This window comes from Alternaria postmessia (genome assembly GCF_024291825.1).
Source record: "Alternaria postmessia strain BMP 2775 chromosome Unknown scaffold_45, whole genome shotgun sequence".
Lineage (NCBI taxonomy): Eukaryota > Fungi > Ascomycota > Dothideomycetes > Pleosporales > Pleosporaceae > Alternaria > Alternaria postmessia.
Genome location: NW_026260118.1, coordinates 71285 through 90058, shown reverse-complemented (window position 1 = coordinate 90058; position 18774 = coordinate 71285). Strand labels below are relative to the sequence as shown.

At 52.5% G+C, this 18774-nt stretch overlaps 6 protein-coding genes across 6 annotated transcripts; 3 read left to right on the top strand and 3 right to left on the bottom strand.

Annotated features, from left to right (window-relative positions):
* Positions 1 to 229: 229 nt before the first annotated feature.
* Positions 230 to 1672, top strand: J4E82_007063 (uncharacterized protein; the record flags this gene model as incomplete). The annotated part of the gene is made up of 2 exons (XM_051733312.1): positions 230 to 267; positions 319 to 1672. 2 exons carry the CDS (start codon positions 230 to 232, stop codon positions 1670 to 1672), a joined length of 1392 nt encoding a protein of 463 aa, XP_051586914.1.
* Positions 1673 to 2509: 837 nt separating this feature from the next.
* J4E82_007062 (uncharacterized protein) lies at positions 2510 to 3824 on the top strand (the record flags this gene model as incomplete). The annotated part of the gene is made up of 2 exons (XM_051733311.1): positions 2510 to 2590; positions 2655 to 3824. The coding sequence occupies 2 exons, from the start codon at positions 2510 to 2512 to the stop codon at positions 3822 to 3824; spliced, it is 1251 nt and encodes a 416-aa protein (XP_051586913.1).
* A 1394-nt stretch (positions 3825 to 5218) lies between these two features.
* Positions 5219 to 7070, bottom strand: J4E82_007061 (uncharacterized protein; the record flags this gene model as incomplete). Its single annotated transcript, XM_051733310.1, has 3 exons — positions 5219 to 5342; positions 5396 to 5593; positions 5653 to 7070. The coding sequence occupies 3 exons, from the start codon at positions 7068 to 7070 to the stop codon at positions 5219 to 5221; spliced, it is 1740 nt and encodes a 579-aa protein (XP_051586912.1).
* Positions 7071 to 8792: 1722 nt separating this feature from the next.
* On the bottom strand, positions 8793 to 11100 carry J4E82_007060 (uncharacterized protein; the record flags this gene model as incomplete). Its single annotated transcript, XM_051733309.1, has 5 exons — positions 8793 to 9001; positions 9055 to 9396; positions 9446 to 9608; positions 9670 to 10863; positions 10924 to 11100. 5 exons carry the CDS (start codon positions 11098 to 11100, stop codon positions 8793 to 8795), a joined length of 2085 nt encoding a protein of 694 aa, XP_051586911.1.
* A 1642-nt stretch (positions 11101 to 12742) lies between these two features.
* Positions 12743 to 14583, top strand: J4E82_007059 (uncharacterized protein; the record flags this gene model as incomplete). Its single annotated transcript, XM_051733308.1, has 3 exons — positions 12743 to 13034; positions 13082 to 14460; positions 14509 to 14583. 3 exons carry the CDS (start codon positions 12743 to 12745, stop codon positions 14581 to 14583), a joined length of 1746 nt encoding a protein of 581 aa, XP_051586910.1.
* A 1337-nt stretch (positions 14584 to 15920) lies between these two features.
* J4E82_007058 (uncharacterized protein) lies at positions 15921 to 17653 on the bottom strand (the record flags this gene model as incomplete). The annotated part of the gene is made up of 3 exons (XM_051733307.1): positions 15921 to 17311; positions 17379 to 17534; positions 17599 to 17653. The coding sequence occupies 3 exons, from the start codon at positions 17651 to 17653 to the stop codon at positions 15921 to 15923; spliced, it is 1602 nt and encodes a 533-aa protein (XP_051586909.1).
* Between the last annotated feature and the right edge of the window lie 1121 nt (positions 17654 to 18774).

Genomic DNA, 18774 nt, shown 5'->3' with positions numbered 1-18774 from the left:
GCGCTTCGAGGACGACACAAATAGAAGACCGCGCAGCTGTTGGTCGGAGCTGTCGTCGGCTTATATGACAGCCTTGCGACCCTATATATGCCTTTGATCTCTCCTGATGATTCTCCAAGAGTACTAACTGTTCGTCTTACTACTTCTCTACAGCGTCTCCACATCCTGGGACATCTTGGGCTGTCAGACATCTTGGACGCCCGATAGACCATCATCGTACACTAACACAATGCCTCCACAGCAGGGCGAAGTGTCCCTCTTGACGCTGTAAGTAGTAAGAGATGCTTGGGCCTCGAAGCTGTACTGACATTTAGATAGCTTTGCAGACGTCCATTACTACATCTCCCCACCTACCCAGCAACCCCCACATCATCGCTTCGACAAAGGCTCCTATGTCTACCTTTACCACAATCCCATGCGCCAGAGTGGGCGCATAGAAGTAGCGAACCATGCGGGCACACCCAACCAGGATGCCTTTGCCGGTCAGCTGGACACCATCAAGATTGAGCAAACATACAAGCACCCGTGCTTGTTCACCCTCACGGTCGATGCCTTCCAGAGTCACACCGGCAACGCGAGTCCGCATCATGACACGTCACAGTGGCACCTTCCCACACCCGATCCCTCGAACCAGGGCAAATACATGTACAGGCTGCACACGGTAGATTTGTATTTTTGGACACCAGAGGATGCGAGCCTCTTTCTTGACTCTATTCGGAGAGTGCTACAACCGCACCAACTGCAGATTACGCGCAACCCCAATGCCACCCCAACGCACTCGGAACACAAGAACGATGCCCTGAGTCCTGTCATCGCGAGGCTGGAGAGTGCAGCCATATCACACACTAGTCGGACTCCGAGTGTCAGTACAACGCAGTCATTCCCTGGCCCTCCTACCGCACCCGCACCAACATCACCCCCTCCCAGCGAGCAGCCGCCCAACTACGCTCCAATGGCATACAACCCGGCAGCTCCAGCCGCGCCAGAGCCTATCGCGCATCGTGAAAAGACACCACCACCGCCAGACGCAAACGACGGCACTGGTCTTGGGTCTGCTGCTGTACACGATCAGCATGCCGCACAATACAGCAACCCACTACAAGCTTCATTTGCGCCCCAGCCGACATCAGGATCGTACTTTCCAGGACCACCAGCGCCAGGCCAGGGCTTTACTGGTCCACCGAGTGTGCACCGTACAAACACGGCGGGGTCAGTGCCGAGTGCACCACAAAGTCCGCCGTCGTTTGCACCACCCCCATCTGCGCCTCCACCAGGCCAATACAATGGCCATACCCCACCACCTCCCGCCATGAAGCGAACATCCACCATGCCAGTTCAGCAGTACGCCAACTACCCGAACTCGCCCGGATTTCCGCCTGCCCCCCAATCGCCGCCTGCGCATTCTGCTGTACCGTCTCCTGGATTTCCTCCTCAGCAATATCAACCAATGGCATCCCCGGGCTATGCACAATATCAGTATGGTAGCACAACAGCTCAGCCTCAAGGACAAAATTTGCATCAACAACTTTACAGACCAACGGAGACTGAAGCCGCGGTGCAAGATCACGAGAATCCCAACGCGCCGCAACGCAACTCGAACATCGGAAAACGGGTAGATAAAGTGGAGAAGGGTATTGGCAGTTTCTTGAAAAAGCTGGATAAGAAGTTCTAGTATAGTGTCAGTGCGCCAGTTCTTGTATCTAACTTGAGTTTTGCCAGCCAGCGTAGTCATTGACGACTTTGGAGATCGAAGCATATACCCTTTTGAATAATTTACGGCCACTATTACGACCAGCGTCGCCTGTGCCACTCTTGTAGATCAAGCATGTGAATGCGATCATTATGCAGTACGAGCTCCAATCAGTGCCCGGCGCTAGCGTATCCTTGAATCTGGGAGAGACCCTAAAATAGTAGCAGGTTTCTGGAGATGACATGAGCTCTTGCTTTTGCCTCAACCGCTGTGAGGAGCCTAGCGGCCATGGTACAAAACCGTTGGGAGATCGCTAGAGGCTCAATTATTGCAGTGTTGCCGTGCTACACTTTACTGTAGATTTAATGTCTATTTGCGCTCGCAGCCGCCGCCTCCCCAGCCACAGAGCCCCTGGTCACTGCTCCCCATCATCCCAGCATCCGCATTAACCCTCAGCTGCCAAGGCAAGCATCCGGGCGCAGGCCTAGCCAGAACATCACTCGCGGCTTTCCCCCCATTGTTGTTAGTCGTCTAGTTATTCCCAGACTATATACCTGACACCGATCCCCAATATCCTAACCACATCTACGACTCGCTCACCGCCGCTGCCGCTGCCGCCGCCGCCTGCTTAGACGTTTCGACGCAACGGTTCGACAGCTCCTAGTGCGAAACAGTAACCAAGAACGCGGGCCTTCCGAAGCTTGGGCGATCCACCTTTGTCCAAACAAGTGATCTCATTGTGAAAACAAGGCTTCGGCAACATCCTTTGGTTGAAGCATTTGACGTTTGACATAACTGGTGTATGGTTGTTTTGGTATCATGTTGTTACCTGCGCGGCATGCAAGGGAAGGCGCGTTGGAGCGGAGAGAGATCTCCAAGCAAGGCAGGACCTTTGTTGTTGTAAGTTCTCCGCGTGCAACCTTTCCGTGTTACCCTGGAGCCCTGACTGACCCTGATTGCCTAGGTCGGAGTCATCGCCGTTGCCATCTTGGTTATACTCATCATCACATACTTCTCGACCCTCAAGTTCCGAGCACCATACCGCGCCGCAAAGAAAGCACAACAGTCGTCCAACGACAAACTACCTTCGTTATTCTCCTGGAAAGCGTTCCGCAAGCGCCCACGCCGAAATGACTACTCGACGAGTCTACAAGACACGGAATACCGGGGCAGTACAAGTAGGGCAAGTGGTGAGATGAGCGGAGCTGCGGCTGGGGATCCTGAGAGGCAGATGAACAGCACCACGGCAGCTGGGGTTGACAGGAACACGTCGATTCGCAGTGTTATGACGCTGCCCGCCTACTCCTCCGCCGCACGAGAGAACGAGAGGGTATTGGCTCGCGAGGGTGAGCGCGCGGGCGTCGACACGGTCGTTGAGCTCCCAGAGACACTAGACGAGGAAGAGAGACAACGAGAAGAGGAGATGGAATCCCTATACCAAATACGACTGGCACGACGTATCGAAGCAACGGATCGAGAAGCACGCCGGCAAGCGCGAAGAGAGGCACGCGCTCGTGGAGACGTCCAAGCACTCGCAGATATCCGACGAAGGGCCGAAGAAGCTGCAGACCTCTCTGTATCACAAATGCTCATCGCTGAGCACCAAGCCAGAAATCGAAGCCGCGAACAGCGGGTATCTGCCGTAGCCTACGGCGACCTCGGTGTTGCAAGGCACGACGGCACTCGACTAAGGGCCAATTCTTCCGAAAGCGATAACCGACCCCTCTTAGATTCTGCGGCGTCATTCTCTGGTCAAAGCCGTGGCCGCGACGCACACGCACGCGGTCTTTCCGTTACCTCTCTCGCACAATCAGTTGATTCACACGCATCCGACGACTACGACTTTGCAGATGCCTCGCGCTCAAACTCGCACTCAACCGGCCCCAACAGCGAAGGCTTTGAGGTCGTGCCGCTGAACCCAGAAAGGAGTCATAGTGGAAGCGGCGGACCGTCGCCAGAGATACCGCGAGAAGATGCGCCCGCATACGAAGATCCGCCCAACTACGAAAGCCCCATCAACACCAGGGCGCCACAATTGCCAGCACTGAATCTGGATCTCGAAAGACTACCTAGCATCCAAGTCACAACGGAACCGACTCCTGTAGAAGGTCGAGCACCATCATCCCTTACATAAACTTCTCGCATAATATCGCATTTCCAGCCTCGTGCTATTGTACACATTTGGGTATAGCCATTTCGAGCCATTTCGAAACAGCATTCATTGTTACTCGTCAACGATCTCACGAAGTCACCGCTGTTTGAACAGCGAGTTGTTGTTCGCACTATTGCATTTCCTCGGTTATTATGGCGTGGCGCGATAGGCGCACTAGAGGGAGCATATGTACACATAGGTATTGCTCAGACCTTGAATGTCCCATCCCATTCTCTCACCTATATTTGTGTGATTGCTTTACATGTGCCAAGCTATTATCGTGTAGGCAGCAATAGTGTACTAGCACTTGTTCTTTGCATAGCACAGAAGATCCAGTGTTTCAACTTCCATGTAGGACAGTCAACACCTGAGAAGCCGATCCATATATATATATATATATTGAGATCATCCTGGACAGACATTGCAAGCCCCTTCAAACCTGCAGCACCTTGCCCTCACTAAATGTGCATCTCATATGGACATGATCATGATACCACCGATGTACTGGACTTTGGAGATCAGTACCGCACAACTCCGGTTATCCTCGAAGGGTACCGTAATCGCCTATCCACTTCCTATGCCCGTACAAGTTACCTTTCGCCCACGATATTTCGCCGCAGCCTTCACTGCCAACTTCACGCTTGCAGGGATGTTGAAAGTGTTGACTCAACAGCGATCTACGAATCACTCGTTTATATGGCAATTTTTGTGTTCAGTAAGTGGCTTATATTCGATGCTGGACGTGTTGTTGTGACTGAAACCTGCTATTCGCGAGTTGCTATAGTAAACCCAAAATCATCCTCTACCTTTTCCGTTGATTCCCCTTGCCCAAGATCCTTCCCAAATCATCTGGAGAATCAAAATTCGAAAGGCTCTTCGAACCATCCGCTAGCACCGGGCCTTCTTCACTAGTGTGATCGAGAATCTCCAATATAATTAATGCTCGAACCTTCTTTGATTGCAAGGTGCATGCATACTAGACAATCCAACCAACTCAGCAAGATAAGTAGAACAAGATAATACTAATAACAGTATCAAGCCGAAGCTCAAACATATAGCTAGTACAATCGAGAACTAAGAAGAACTGAAGGTGAAGTGATCCAGCGAAGGATAGAAAGGTGAAGGTGACAAAAACGATCCATCGTAAAACCACGAGAAGCCGTAAGAGATAAAGAGAAGAGAGAGGGGGTGAAACAGATGTCCTATCCTCGGCTTCGTGGAAAAAGTGCCTCCCAGTTTGTGCCACCTAGCCTTCCATGAAGTCAATTGCAAAACGCCACAATATCGCTAAGCGCCAGAAGAAAGAGAAGAGTTTTACCAAAGGGACAGGCAAGATCGAAGCAGTATCAGATGCCCTCAATAGATTATCTAGCGCTTCAATGGCCAGAGTCGCTTACACGTCTTCTCCGCCCACGGCTACCACCTTCGGGTCGCTGAGCAAGGACGTCTCGGAGTTGAGGGTCATCTTTGTCCTTATCAGTGTGATGAACACGTACGTGTCTACAGCTTCTATTAGCTTGGCTCAAATTGAGTTTCTTCAGGAGTGTACACACCTTTGCAGGTTGTCTGGCCTCGGATACTTGTGCTCGCGGTCTGGACAAAACGGGCATACGTATCCAGGTGACTGATGCACAAGCCCATGTCGTATCATTTCATTCTTGCGTTTGAAACCTTTGCCACCTTCGCCTCGTGGACAGTCTTTGACTGGACAGTAATGTGGTCTATTTGACGAATGCACGTTGGTGTGCGAGCTGCATAAGTCAGCACCTAGAATTTTGGCAACGTTGACCTGAAGAGCGAGACAACTTACTTGAGAAGATATTGCGTCTGGAAAGGTGCAGCAGTGCAGCCTGGATAGTCGCACTTGAAACATCCAACGATATGTGGGGTTGATTGCTGCTGTAACCCAGAGTTCAATGGAGGTGGAAGCACTCTCGACGCGAGCGCACCATCTAAACTCATATGCCTTTGCCTTGGTTCGATGGGCGTTGGCTGTGTACCAGGACTGAGGCCATCCGAGCTCTGATAACTGTCACTGGTGGATGTGGAGTGCAATGTGGCTGTGTAAGGACTGTTGTCTGATGCTGCATGTGATGGTCTCCGAGCATCTGTGCCAAATGCACCTCCCCCTGAGGTGCGTAGAAACAGATCACCTCGGTGTGGTATCTCATGAGCACTCATGGGCGAAGAGGCACTTAGTGGGGGAAATGGCGTTGTCGGAGAGTGAGAGCTAATGGACAGAGCACGCACTATCGATGTTGGCGATTGTCCTACTGAAGATACGGATTGTCTATGTGGGAAGCTGATGCTGTTGGATCTGGTTGCTTCGTGATCACTCGTTGCAGACCTCGCTATATCGTCCATATGTCGGAATGAGGGTAGTTGCTGACTGGGCGAGCCTGCTGCTGCATCACGCGCAGGAGATGGCGCCTGTAATGCTGGTAGGGTATCTGCGGAAAGTCCCCCTCGTTGCGGAATGGTTAATTGCCGTAGACCAGGAGATGTTGCTGAGTCATGCTCCTGGGAGAGACTGTTTGGCAACTGATTTGGTGGCTGCAATGACACGTTGGACAATGCGGTTGAGATGGATGGCGTTCTATTTGTTCCGTTTATGTTAGATCGTACACCATTCGGTGCTGTGTGGACTGCAGATGGTTGAGAGGTGCGCCTGTCTGCTGCCGCAAAGCCAAAAGGTCTAATGACTTCGTCTTCGATCACGGAGTCTCTGTGGGTAGCTGTCGCTTTCGGATCAGGTGCTGAGGCAAGTACTTCTAGCAAAGTAGGTTGCTGGTTGGCAGGACGAGTAGTCGACGGCACTGACTGACCATGATTAAGAGGAGACTGGGCAGTTGCCGTGTTGGAGGTTTCAGCATCTAGCATCTCGTCGTCCCCAGAGCCAGGTCCTTGATCAGATTCAGAGTCAGAGTTCAGGGCCTGCTCGCTTGCTTTTTGGGCAATATCTGGGCGATTAGGATCCATTTCACGAATGAGCACCCAGTCTCCTTGGGTCGGCCGGGTTCGGATCTTGCGAGAATTAGATTTTTTTCGGTTGCGGGATCGAGATGGACTGACACTCTGGCGAATGAGTTGATGGCGGACGACTGTCGTTATCTGGGGTGGTGGGGTCGGAGATGGTGTTGCCTTTACAAATCTGGCTTTCAAGAGGGGTGATTTTGGAAGGAATTCGTCGTCCTGGTAGTATTCCACGGATTGGATGGCGTCGAGCATTTGGACAGCGGGTTCCGCGGGTTAGGAAGATGGTTATCGAGATGATGGAACAGAGGGATAATTATCCCAGCGAGCGCTCAGCGAATGCCCCTAGAGAAAGACCCAGGCGGCGATGAAGAGAGCGTGTGGCACAGCAAGACCAGTCTTGAATAGCTGTCTGGAGGAGAGTCAGCAGGGCCATGGGCTGCATTCTTCTCGCGACGATGGAAGAAGAAGGGTCCAGAGCAGCAAGTCTGGCGGAATGGATACGATAAACAGAGATGAGAAAAGCGAGGTGCCGTCGGAAGCGTGCCAGGCTAGAGACGCTCGGATCGAGCGAATGGGGCAAAGCAGGGGTGACTATGTGGAAAAGACGGGTTGTTGGTCATCGGAACTGAAATATAGCGAACAGTATCATGAATCGCGAAATATATGTGGAGATATGATGCAAAGTAAAGACGCCAACGTTGAAGCGGCTCTGCGCGGTGAAAACATACCCGAGGGTGCCAGTGCGACGGCTCTTTTTCAGCCTCAAGGCGGTGTCGAAGGGCTCTGCCGATCGCAAACATCAACTCGCGCAGGCTGCGATGGGGCAGGCGTTTGTTCACGGATGGCATAGATGATGGTAACAGTGTGCGAGCCTTGTCTGCCCTTACGGCATGCAGGAAACGGATAGCTCTTGAAGGGGGGGAGACTGCGGCGGGTGAGGAGGCTGACTTGCGGGGGTTGTTGACTGGACGGCCCTGTCTGCGGACGCTGGAACAGGCGGAAGGCGGGTTAGGTCAGCGGTGCAAGATACAACAAGCAATTGGGCAGCAGGGCAGCGAGGGTGAAGGACAGCGCGTGCAAGTTGGATGCTCTGCAACGACGATGGATCTAGACGGAATCATGACCGTCGCGCCAGTCGCCCTTCTTTGGCTCCTGCGAGGCGCAGCCCCAGCTTACCACCAGCGCGAGCGAGGCTCTAATCCAATCCAGTTTTTATGAGGCTCCCACCGAAGTTTCCATCCCCGCACAGATAGCCGCTAGCTGCTCTTGGACCCCACATGCACTTCTAGCTACTCCACGGGGGACCGAGCCCAGCCCCGCCTCTTTCACGCCCAAAAGCCTCCATCGGCCCTATTGTGACTTTTGCTCTTTAGTCCGTCTCCTAGACTTCCTGAACTATCCTTCGGCAAGCTTCGTGCTAATTCTCTCTCTCACGGCCAAATTTGTCAGATTGGCTATTCGCGGAAACTCATGCGGCGTGGTGCCATGTTGCCCTGCTGCGGCTTGCTGTTCGCTTGACACGCCGCACCTGGATTGAGCTACCCTCTATATTAACTGCCCAGTCTGAACGCCAGACTATGCCAGAAATCCTCCTATTCTATCTACCCGGACACCTGTCGACTACATGTGCATGCGTGGCCGACTACAGCATGCAGTCCACATCTGTCTTCCCCTCTCCTCCCGCTGTCAAATGCAACCGCCCTATCGTACAGTCTTGTGCTGCATGCTCTCTTGTCTATTATTGTGCCGCTCAGAAATGCTCCAACAGAATTGTGACAGACACGCCTACCCCCACAGTCACTGCCAACTAGCGAGTAAAAACATGCTCCTTGGTAGATCAACGCCCCAAAACAACTCGTGGCTGATAAAGCTGTTGTTGGCGCCAGAAACGGTATCCCGCCCATAAATTGGCCAATCCCATTTTATCCCTCACCCGTAATAACGCACATCGGCTAAGCACCTGCATTGATTCTATCACGCTTCCGGCTTCTTGCCGAATCCGGGAATCCCACTGAACTTGCTGCCGGCGGGCAACTTGGGTCGGCCAAAGTTCTCGTCCAGGTCGAGGATTACCTTGAGCGCGTTGCGGCTGCGCAGGTACGGCAACGGCGCCGTCGCTTCCTCAAGCCCGACTGATGGCTCCAGACTTGCCGAATCATGGCTAGATCCTGGCATCGGCAGAGCTGTAGATATGTTAGTCGGCCATGTGCGCAACAAGGTGTCATGCAAAACTTACCTCGCTGTAAAACTTCATAACCAGCCAGCGTGAAACCGAATTGTGGAGACGATCGCATGATACGGGCAGGCCCGCCCTTGAAGAACGCCTTGAAACCTTCTTCCTTGAAGATGGTTGTCGCCGCATGACGAAGACCAGTGTATGCCACTTCGCCCTTTCGTGCCTCTACCTGTAACCTGGTCTTGATAACGTCGCACGGTGTGGTCAAGTACGCTGCAGGCATACCAGCGATGGCACCAGCGCTCAGCATTTGTAGTACGCCTAGTGACTTTTGTGGACTCTCGCCGAAGAAATCTCTCTTCAGATGGCTGTAGGTAGGGAAGTAGATGGCGGAGAAGGGAACTGATGGACGGGTCAGCGACATCGAGATGCAATAGCAAGCAACACGTACCGTCACGCAAAAGACATGCGCTAGCACCCTTGTAGAGACCAACGAGACCCAAGTTGCGGACGATCCACATGGCGGACCGCCTAGGAACACCCTCAACGTTCTTGGAAAGTTCACCCTGGATCTGTAACCGAATCTTGACAATCTCGAGAGGGTTTGTGAAGACCTGAACATGGCGTGTTAGCAATCGTTGTTACTTGAAATGATCAAGACAGGGGACAACGTACAACTTGGCAGGCACCAGCAGTACCACCAGCCAGCATCTCAGCGGGAAACTTGATCTGGCCTGTTGCCTTGTCTGTCATCTTTCCACGAACGAGGTCGTTGACTGTGAGCTTGATAGCTTTCTCCGGTGCTACACCAACAAGCTGAGGCAGGACGCCAGAGTAGAGTCCCTTGAAACCCTCATTCTTAATGACCTTCTTTGCACAGTCGAGCGAGTTCTTGTAGAGGACATGTCCAACACCTGAACTTCTCTGGTTCTGCATTCTCGTCTTGACCAAATCAATAGGGTAGACCATAAAGGCACCAAACGCACCAGCCAGCGAACCGAGGGCGAAGTGGTGGATCGACTCAAGAATGTCGTGCCATATAGACTTTGTGGTCGCAAAGACCTTTTGGCCAGCTTCGGATATGCCGGCGGCCGCCAAAGATCCTGCAGTGTGCCACGATGGATCGAGGACGCGGGCAAAGTCTCGCAGACCAAGGCGTCCGGAAGCCTCATCCAAACCAGCAAAGTGGAAGAGAATGTCTGCTTCCATGGGCGTGTAGAGGTTGAAGCGACTTATCCGCGCGGCCTCGTTAAGGAAATCTGTACGGGTGATCTTGCCGTCAGAGCTCTTCTGTGTGGCATTGCGGATGATGAGCTCGATCATGTCCATCTGCTGGATGACGTTCTGGAAGGCGCGCACGTTGGCGTAGGAGATCTTGCTGCCAACCGAGATGTTGCAGAGAGTGGGCAGGTTCTCGAGGAGGTAGTCGGAGAGCTTGTGGCTCGCAGTCTCGCGTATTATGCGCTGGAAGTGCTCCGGCTCGATGAAGCCGTCCTTGTTCTTGTCGAAATAGGTGAAGCCTTGTCGCACACGCTCTCCCTGTAGCCCTCGCAGCAGCTGGGCAAACTGGGGGTAGGTCATGGTGTGCCTGTGCTTCTTGGAGCCAATGTACAGCGAGGCCCAGCCGCCCTCCCAGTCGAAGGGCAGGCTGTCCTCGGTCTTGTGCGCCTTCCATGTCTCGTAGAAGTCGTCGAAGTTGATGTAGCCGGTCCGCTGCTTGTCGAAGAAGCGGAAGACGACCTCGTACTCGGCGTCGGGTTTGGCGAGCAGGTTCTGGAAGACGGACCAGTCATGGATGCTGACCTTGCCCTTCTGGTCGCGATCGGCGACCTGGAAGAGGATGCCATACTGGTACCGCTTGATCTTGTGCTGGAAGCGGGCACGTCATTAGCTTGGATGACTCGATACTATGCAGACAACCCTGCTTACGTAGTCCTCGCCCTCGGGCGCGACCGCTGTGATGAATTGGTCTTGGTCGAGATAGTATTCGCCTGACTCGTCCTTTTGGGCGTGTTTCATAAAGGCGGCGCGCGTGAGCTGCGACAGCTGGGGCTCGTCGGTGGTGCCCAGCAGCACCTCGCGCACTTCTTCCGTGACGGTCGCCATAGTGAGGGAATGACAGCAGCCCGGGCAGTTGAGGGTGCAATTGGCCTGAGCGAGGTCGTTGGGTCAGTTGAGGGAAGGTAGAGAGGGACACAGTACAGGGTGAGTCGGCCAACTCGCCGTCGACAACAGCTCGCGGGTGGCAGCGAGCTCGGAGGTAAGCTAATTTTTAATTGCGAGCCATTGGCGGGGGTCGGAGGAAACGTGGGGAAGGCGCGGCTGCGAACAACGCCCTGAGCTGAGCTACTTACTGCAGGTGTCCAGGGGGAATCTTCTGAATTCTCAGTACCTAGTGTAGTGCTGCCTTTCACCCTGTGTCTTGTCCGTCTTCACACAAAGGCATTTGCCGCCTGCTTCCGCCTCGCTCCCGCATTACCTGTTTCTCGACATCGCCTCATCGCCTCATCGCTTGTAGCCCCTGTCAGATTCTATTAAGAGAACACTCTAATCGAGAGCCTCATGCGCCCATCGAGCCACATACCGCTCTCCAGGGATAAGTAATCAATCTAGCGCAAGGGCGAGTTTGGTATCACTGAGAAGGCCATCTACCCCGGACTGGTGCGCGCTGTCAAGCTTTTAGCGTCGCCCATTGCCCAGGCACACGCGACCCTTTGCACTGCTTCTTATGCGTCGTCGAGCACCGGCGGCTGTCAGAAATCCGTCCATCAGAGACTGAAGCATTCCAATCAGTACCAAGTCACCTTGTTCGGCTCTGCGACATCGCTCTCACAAGCAGCCAACATACCCGCTTCGACCCGGCACTCGGATCACTAGTTCCATGTACAGAGGCACCTCGGGAACCATGGCCAAGAATAGTCAAAATATGAGAGAAAGGCGACCGTTATAGCGCGCGCATCCTCAGCGCAGGTAAATCTATCTCGGTGGCCTTTAACACACTTTCCAAGACACTGCAGTGGATGCACACGACCAAGGAGCCCTATAGCATGAGCAGGCCTGCGTCAGCTATGACGACACGGCCAACGTCGTTGCATCGACTCCACCTGCACCTTCCCTCCAAGCCCACGTGAAGGCTTCAACTTCGCAATCACATCCAACATCCACCAGCATATACAGCAATCTCGCCTTGTGCTGATGATGTGATGTCGCGGTTTCCTACACTCTAGGCACTACCTTCCTATGACGAATTCCACAGTGCTAGAATATGGCCTCTCTTAATAGCTGCTCTGATTGACCCCACAACTGCGATCCCAATACACGGCCAGTTACAGACACTTCGGAGCACGCGCGGCCTTGAGAGCCAACTGCTTCAATGCGTGTTTGATGTATACAAGTCTATTGGTAGAAAATTCCTGCACCCTGTGGTCCTCCAAGGCGGAGACAAGACAGCGGAATTTCTGGGCAAGTCTCATGCACTTGGCGGATCCTCACCACGAGCAGCAACATGGTATCGAATCCGCACTCCAATGGCTGAAAGCAATATATCTGCGCTCCGACCCGTCACCAGATCCTCGGCGCCCATCTTCCAGTATCTTGTCTTCTGGGCACGTCTTGCCATCCTAAGCCCGGCGTCAAGCCGACGCCCTGCACTGCCATGTGCTACATACCTACTCGGGTTATATAAGATTGACCATGTTCCCAGGAACCAGGATTCTGCCAAACACAGCTCTACGCCTGCACAATCAAGATGGCGCATCCAGTCACAGCCAAGTATGATTGGATTCTTGCAATTACCACCATTGCCTTCGTCTTCTCCGCCTTCGGAAACGGTGCCAACGATGTCGCCAACGCCTATGCTACCTCAGTCGCCGCTCGTACCTTGACCATGGTACAGGTTGGCCCGCTTGCCGTAATAACAGAATTCATCGGTGCTGTTGCGCTTGGAGCTCGGGTGACCTCAACCATCAAGAACGGCATCATCTCTATCGACCGTTTTACAGGCAACCCGGGCGCGCTCATGTTGGCCATGGGCTGTGCTGGTGAGTATTTTCACTCTGTATCAGGAGCTTGAGCTAAACATGGACAGAGGTTGGTAGCGCCTTCTGGTTGATGCTTGCCACGCATCTGGGAATGCCCGTATCGACTACTCAAACAGTCGTTGGCGCTCTTATTGGAGTCGGATTTGCTAGCCAGGCTCCTGTCAAATGGGCGTGGGAGTCCGGCTCTGTATCGCAAGTTGCTGCTTCTTGGGGTATCGCACCTCTGATCGCTGGTGCATTCTCTGCTATTATCTTCGGCACCGTCAAGTACTCAGTTCTTGAGCGCAAAGATCCTTTCAAGCACGCCATGCGCCTCATTCCCTTCTACTTCGCCATGACAGGAGCCATCCTAGCCCTGTTCATTGTCGTTGAAGCACCTACAGCACCATCCCTGGAAGAGTTTGGGGCTGGCAAGGCTGCTGGAATCATCCTAGGAGTATTCTTTGGATGCTTGGCCATCTGCTATATCTTCTTCATTCCATTCTTTAAACGCAAGCTTATCATGAAGGATCCTCGTGTCCGAATCTGGCACGTCATCTTGGGCCCCCTGCTCCTCAAGGAGACTACCACTCTTTTCTGGCCAGGCAAGGGTAACGAATACGTCACCGATTACTACGAGGATGCCTACGGCGAAGTCCATGCTGGAACGAACGCGAAGCAGGCTGTGACGAATTCGACTAACGACGATGAGATCAAGAAAGTTGATGCTGGATCCCCATCCGGCTCAGTGAACAACAGTGGCGTTCTCCCTAGCGATCCAGAGAAGACAAAGCTAGAGGAGAGTGTTGGTGCGCCTGTCCGAAAACTGAAGAACCCAGAGCCTTACGAACGCTGGATTGTTCCCGTCAAGCATCTCTCATGGGTTAACCCTCAGAGGTGGTGGTCATACACCAAGTTCATCTTCCTCCGAGGTGTCACGTGCGATGTCATTACGCACGACAACGACCTTTTGCGCGCTATTCACTCCAAGGCCATTCGTTACGATGTTCGCGTCGAGCATCTATGGACGTACTGCCAAGTTGTCTCCGCTATGATGATGTCCATCGCTCACGGCTCTAATGACGTGGCCAACGCTGTCGGTCCATGGGCCGCTGTTTACCAGACATACCTAGCTGGGGAGGTTGCGACACGCTCCCCTACCCCCGTGTGGTTCCTGGTTGTCGCTGGTCTCTTGCTCGGTCTTGGTTTCTGGTTCTACGGATACCACATTGTCCGTGCGCTTGGTAACAAGATCACTCAAATGTCGCCAACACGCGGTTTCTCGGTCGAACTGGGCGCTGCCATCACCGTTTTGCTTGCTTCTAGACTTGGGCTTCCAGTATCAACAACTCAGTGCTTGACCGGTTCAGCGGTCGGGGTCGCCTTGATGAACTACGACCTTGGTGCCGTCAACTGGCGCCAACTGGCTTTCATCTTCTCAGGATGGGTAAGTTTCCTTCACATTACTTTGACTTCTCATCTCTAACAATTCTAGGTCATGACCCTACCCGTTGCTGGTCTTATTTCCGGTCTTCTTTGCGTCATGGCGCTCAACGCTCCGAGCTTCTAATCAGCTTCGATATGGCATGAGTCCAGGTCGATTTTTGATGTGTTTCGAAAGCACATTCCTGTAAATCAAATTGTGAAGGAAGTACAAGGATACCCATAGGTGAATACCATCTGTAAAATCGATCATTATGTTTTGTTTTATCATCTGCTCGTACGCCTCTTGCTCTTAGCATCTCCAGAGAGCGTCACAAATTCGCGTGACTTCTTTGCCTATGGACACGAGGGACACTTATCATTCCAACATGACGACGTCTCCCCTCCTAATTTCGTCCTTTCGAACGGATACCACAACACCTAGCGCAGAAATGCAGCTATGAAAGCAGGAAGCATGGATTACAGTAAATGGCAGATTGTGGCAAATAGTGTACGATATGAATCCATGTTCTGGAGATATTTCATGACATAAATACGATTTCAGAGTTACACATTTCAAAAGAGAACTCCACAATCGTGAGAAAAGAAGCACGGTATAAATTCGCTTTTGCACTCTTCTAATGACTACTCATCTAATCTTACTTCAAAGAACACAACAATGCCAGTCCTCCTTCCACCTCTCTATCTCGCCTTCCTGGCTACTCAACTGTATGCACTGAGAATTCACTGCCCGCACCCACCATCCGGCCTCGTCTATCCAACTTCTATCCAAGTACTCAAATTCTTCTCGGTCGTAGCTGGATCCCTTTCCTGGACGCTGATCGTCTCGCTTCCAACTTCCACGGCCATTGGCACTACGGTTGTCATTACCTTCTTCCCCAGCAGCTCACTGTTGTTAACATGGACTGCACTGACAACACTCTCCCGCACCTTCTCCGTAATCTTTGGCCGTGTGACACCAAAGTACATTGTTAGCACGGCTCCATTCGCACATGTTAGGCATCCAACGTACATCTCTTATGCATCGGAGTTGCTGGGCGCTGTCTTTTTTATATTGGCTTCTTACCTACCTACATACTTTTCCAAAAGAATCGATATTGAGGGCACCGGGCTGTCGATGCCCGTTCGCTGTGTGGGTCTTGTGACAATGGTTGCGGGGTTTATGTGGTTGTATAGGAGATGAGCGAAACTGGAGGAAGAACAATTTATGAGGAACCAAGAGATTGCTGGTGAAGAGAAGACGGTGGAGGACATCGGATTGGTGTGTTTAGCGTACATCAGGAGGGTGAAGAGTTGATGGATTTCGAAGGTGGTTTGAGGTGGCTCAGGAAGCGGACGGAGATATACATGCTGTGTCAATATTGTATTCCATTAAATTACTGTACAATGCTATCTATACAAATGTGGTAGGAATTATACTTTTGGTGGGTCATGCAAATTCTCACCTTTCGTGCATATCGTCAATCATGCCATCTGACTATTTCGGTGCGCTTCCATCCTCGCCTCGCCCTCTTCCTGCATCTGCTGTTGCATACGCGACTCTCTTCTTCTACCCATCTCTTCTTCAATAGCCTGGTTGGGTCCTGGTACCAAGCCCCATGGGCCTTTGCCAATCTTAGCACCCTTGTACTTGACGGCTATTCCGACGCATACAGGCCCAATGATTGTGTTCAACAAGATAGCCCAAATGGCTGTTATGAAGCCCTGCTGAGAGACGTAAGGTGTGTTGTTGTAGCCAATTTCTACAATTAGCAGACCAATCTCTCCACGTGCGACCATGGCCATGCCAAGCAAAATCATGGGTGAGACGGAGGATTGTATCGCAGCTTTGCGGGACGGTGAATCAGGAGATGATTTGACTTTTTCGAGCGAATTTCCGTTCTCGGCCGCGGACTCTGCTTGTGCTTCGTGCGCTTTCTTGGGGTCATGCTTTGCGGCAGCCCAAATGGGTATCCATGCACCCACAATCGCCTTGCCAAACAGCATGAGTAAGGTATATACAACGCCTCTCCAGATGGCTTCTCCAGTCCAGAGGTCCAGGAATGGAATTGCGAATCCTATGCTAGCGAAGAAGAGGGGCGCTAACACGTATTGCTGTGCGTCCAAACAGTAGACTTCGAAAGTATGCACGAACGTTGGAGATTTATCTTTGGAACGCTCGCCTTCCTCCCTACTCATGACCACGAACGGACCTTCCGGATGCGTTGAAGGAAGATACGTCAAGAATGCACCGGCGAGGAAAGCTCCGAACAGAATGGAAGTCCCTGCGTAGGCAGCAATCGAGATGAAGGCTGACAAAACCAGAATCATCAGTATGATGTTGGACAAGTGGTCAAACTTGTGAAAGTGCTTCTCGATGTATCTCCGGAAGACAGGAGCGAAAAACCATTTGGTGAGGACTGGGGTGAGTATCGCCATAGCCGCAGATGCGACGATAGGTCGGCCAATCAACCATCCCAAGTTGACGTCGCCTCCAGAAGCGATACTACCCAAGTCATGGATAACACTGGACATGACGAGACCTGTGACATCGTCGATGACTGCAGCGCTGACGAGTACAGCGCCGACTTTGGTTTGACTGAGATCGACGTCCTTGGAAGCGCTTGAGATGACAGCAAAGGTAGTGCCCAGGCTCGTGGCACTCAGAGCAGCGCCGATGATGAACGTCTCAACAGCGCCGTAGCCGAACCCAAGATACAGCAAGAGATAGCTGAAACCGATTGGACACAGAACGCCGGTGGCAGCTCCACAGATCGACAATGTGAAGTTGGCCTTGAGCAGATCCAAGCGAGTGCTCAAACCACCCTCAAAGATAATCAAGATCAAGCCAATGTAGCCAAGATATAGGAACGTTTCTAAATGCCGGGGTACAGATTCAGTAAATGTCGCAAATGAGCCATCTTCTGCAGCAGGGACACGTACCAGCCCAATCATGTTGGAGAATGTTTGCCAACGGCTCGCCGTATATGATGCCTACTGCAATCGGCCCAATGATGCCGGCACGGATAGTCTTGGCCGAAACGTACTCGGCAAGCCATAAGAAGGTGAAGAAAGATACCAGGATAAGAATATCGACGACTTAAGCTTGCGTTAGTTGAGATCGACATTCCAGGGAGGAAGGTGGACAAGGCGACGCGCTTACTTTCGGGCTCGTGATACTGCAGAAACGGCGCGGCGTCAGAATTCGAAGACGACATGCTAGGTTGGAGAGGGTGTTGAGAGGCTGGGAGGTCAGCAAGCAACTGCTAAGCCGTTGGGAAACTCTCGGCTGGAGTGAAGAAGCAATGGACCCTGGTGCATTTTGACGACGTCATCTTGAAGGCCCGGTGCTGACCACTTCCAGCCTACAAGCTATCAAAACTCTCAACGGCCAAGACCACGTGCAAGGACTATAGTGTCATGATAGTGACATCTCGCCCAGTTCGCAGTAAATCTACACGCGGCTCCGGCATCTCGATCCACACTTTTCTTCACCACCGCGTCCGTGCGCCGGGGTATCTCCGCTCAGTCTCGACTCCGCCAACCTGCACGATGCACCCCCAGAGGACCACTCACATTCAAGTCGGACAAGGCTTGACGCTCCTGATGCGAAGCTTGAGTCTGCGAAACGCGTATCGTCTGCTCCACCGCGGCATTGAAACGACAGGTTCTGCATGAGGCCAGTTGAAGAGGCAGGACCAAGAAGATCCTGAGGTGCCAAGGCCATGAATGCCGCGTAGCCGTGACCTCACAGCAAACCCCCGTAATGTGATGAGCACTCAATGGCCATCTCCATCGCCAAGGGTGGAGAAAAGTTTGCTCGCTAACTTGGCAGTGGCCCTCTGAATACCTTGGCGGGAACTCTCGTGACGCTTGGCATGTCTTTGCAGAGCCGTCTTCCCACACCGACTTCCCCACTGCTCAACATATATCTTGAAGACATCTAGGACCTTTCCACGTTTCTTGCTCTTTCCTACCACCAACCTCTCGTCGGTATCTTCACGTTCTCGCTCCAAGTTTGCTCCAAACTTTGCCAACACTCTTACATCGTCAACTCCAAACCCACCCATACAAACCTTACAACTCGCCAATCACGGCGTTGAATTAGGAGGAGTCTGCACCCCCGCCCCGTTCTGAAGTCCTCTATGTATACTACACTCAACACCCAATCCAACAAATTTGTCCACGTGGCCATAGTCCGCGGGACAAGAGTACGCAGAAGACTAGAGCGTTGATCTCAGTCTCGTCTGCCGATATCCGTATACACGCAATCACCCCATATTTACAACCCGACTACCGAAGACCCACCTCTTTCAAATAACAAAAACAATCCTCGGTT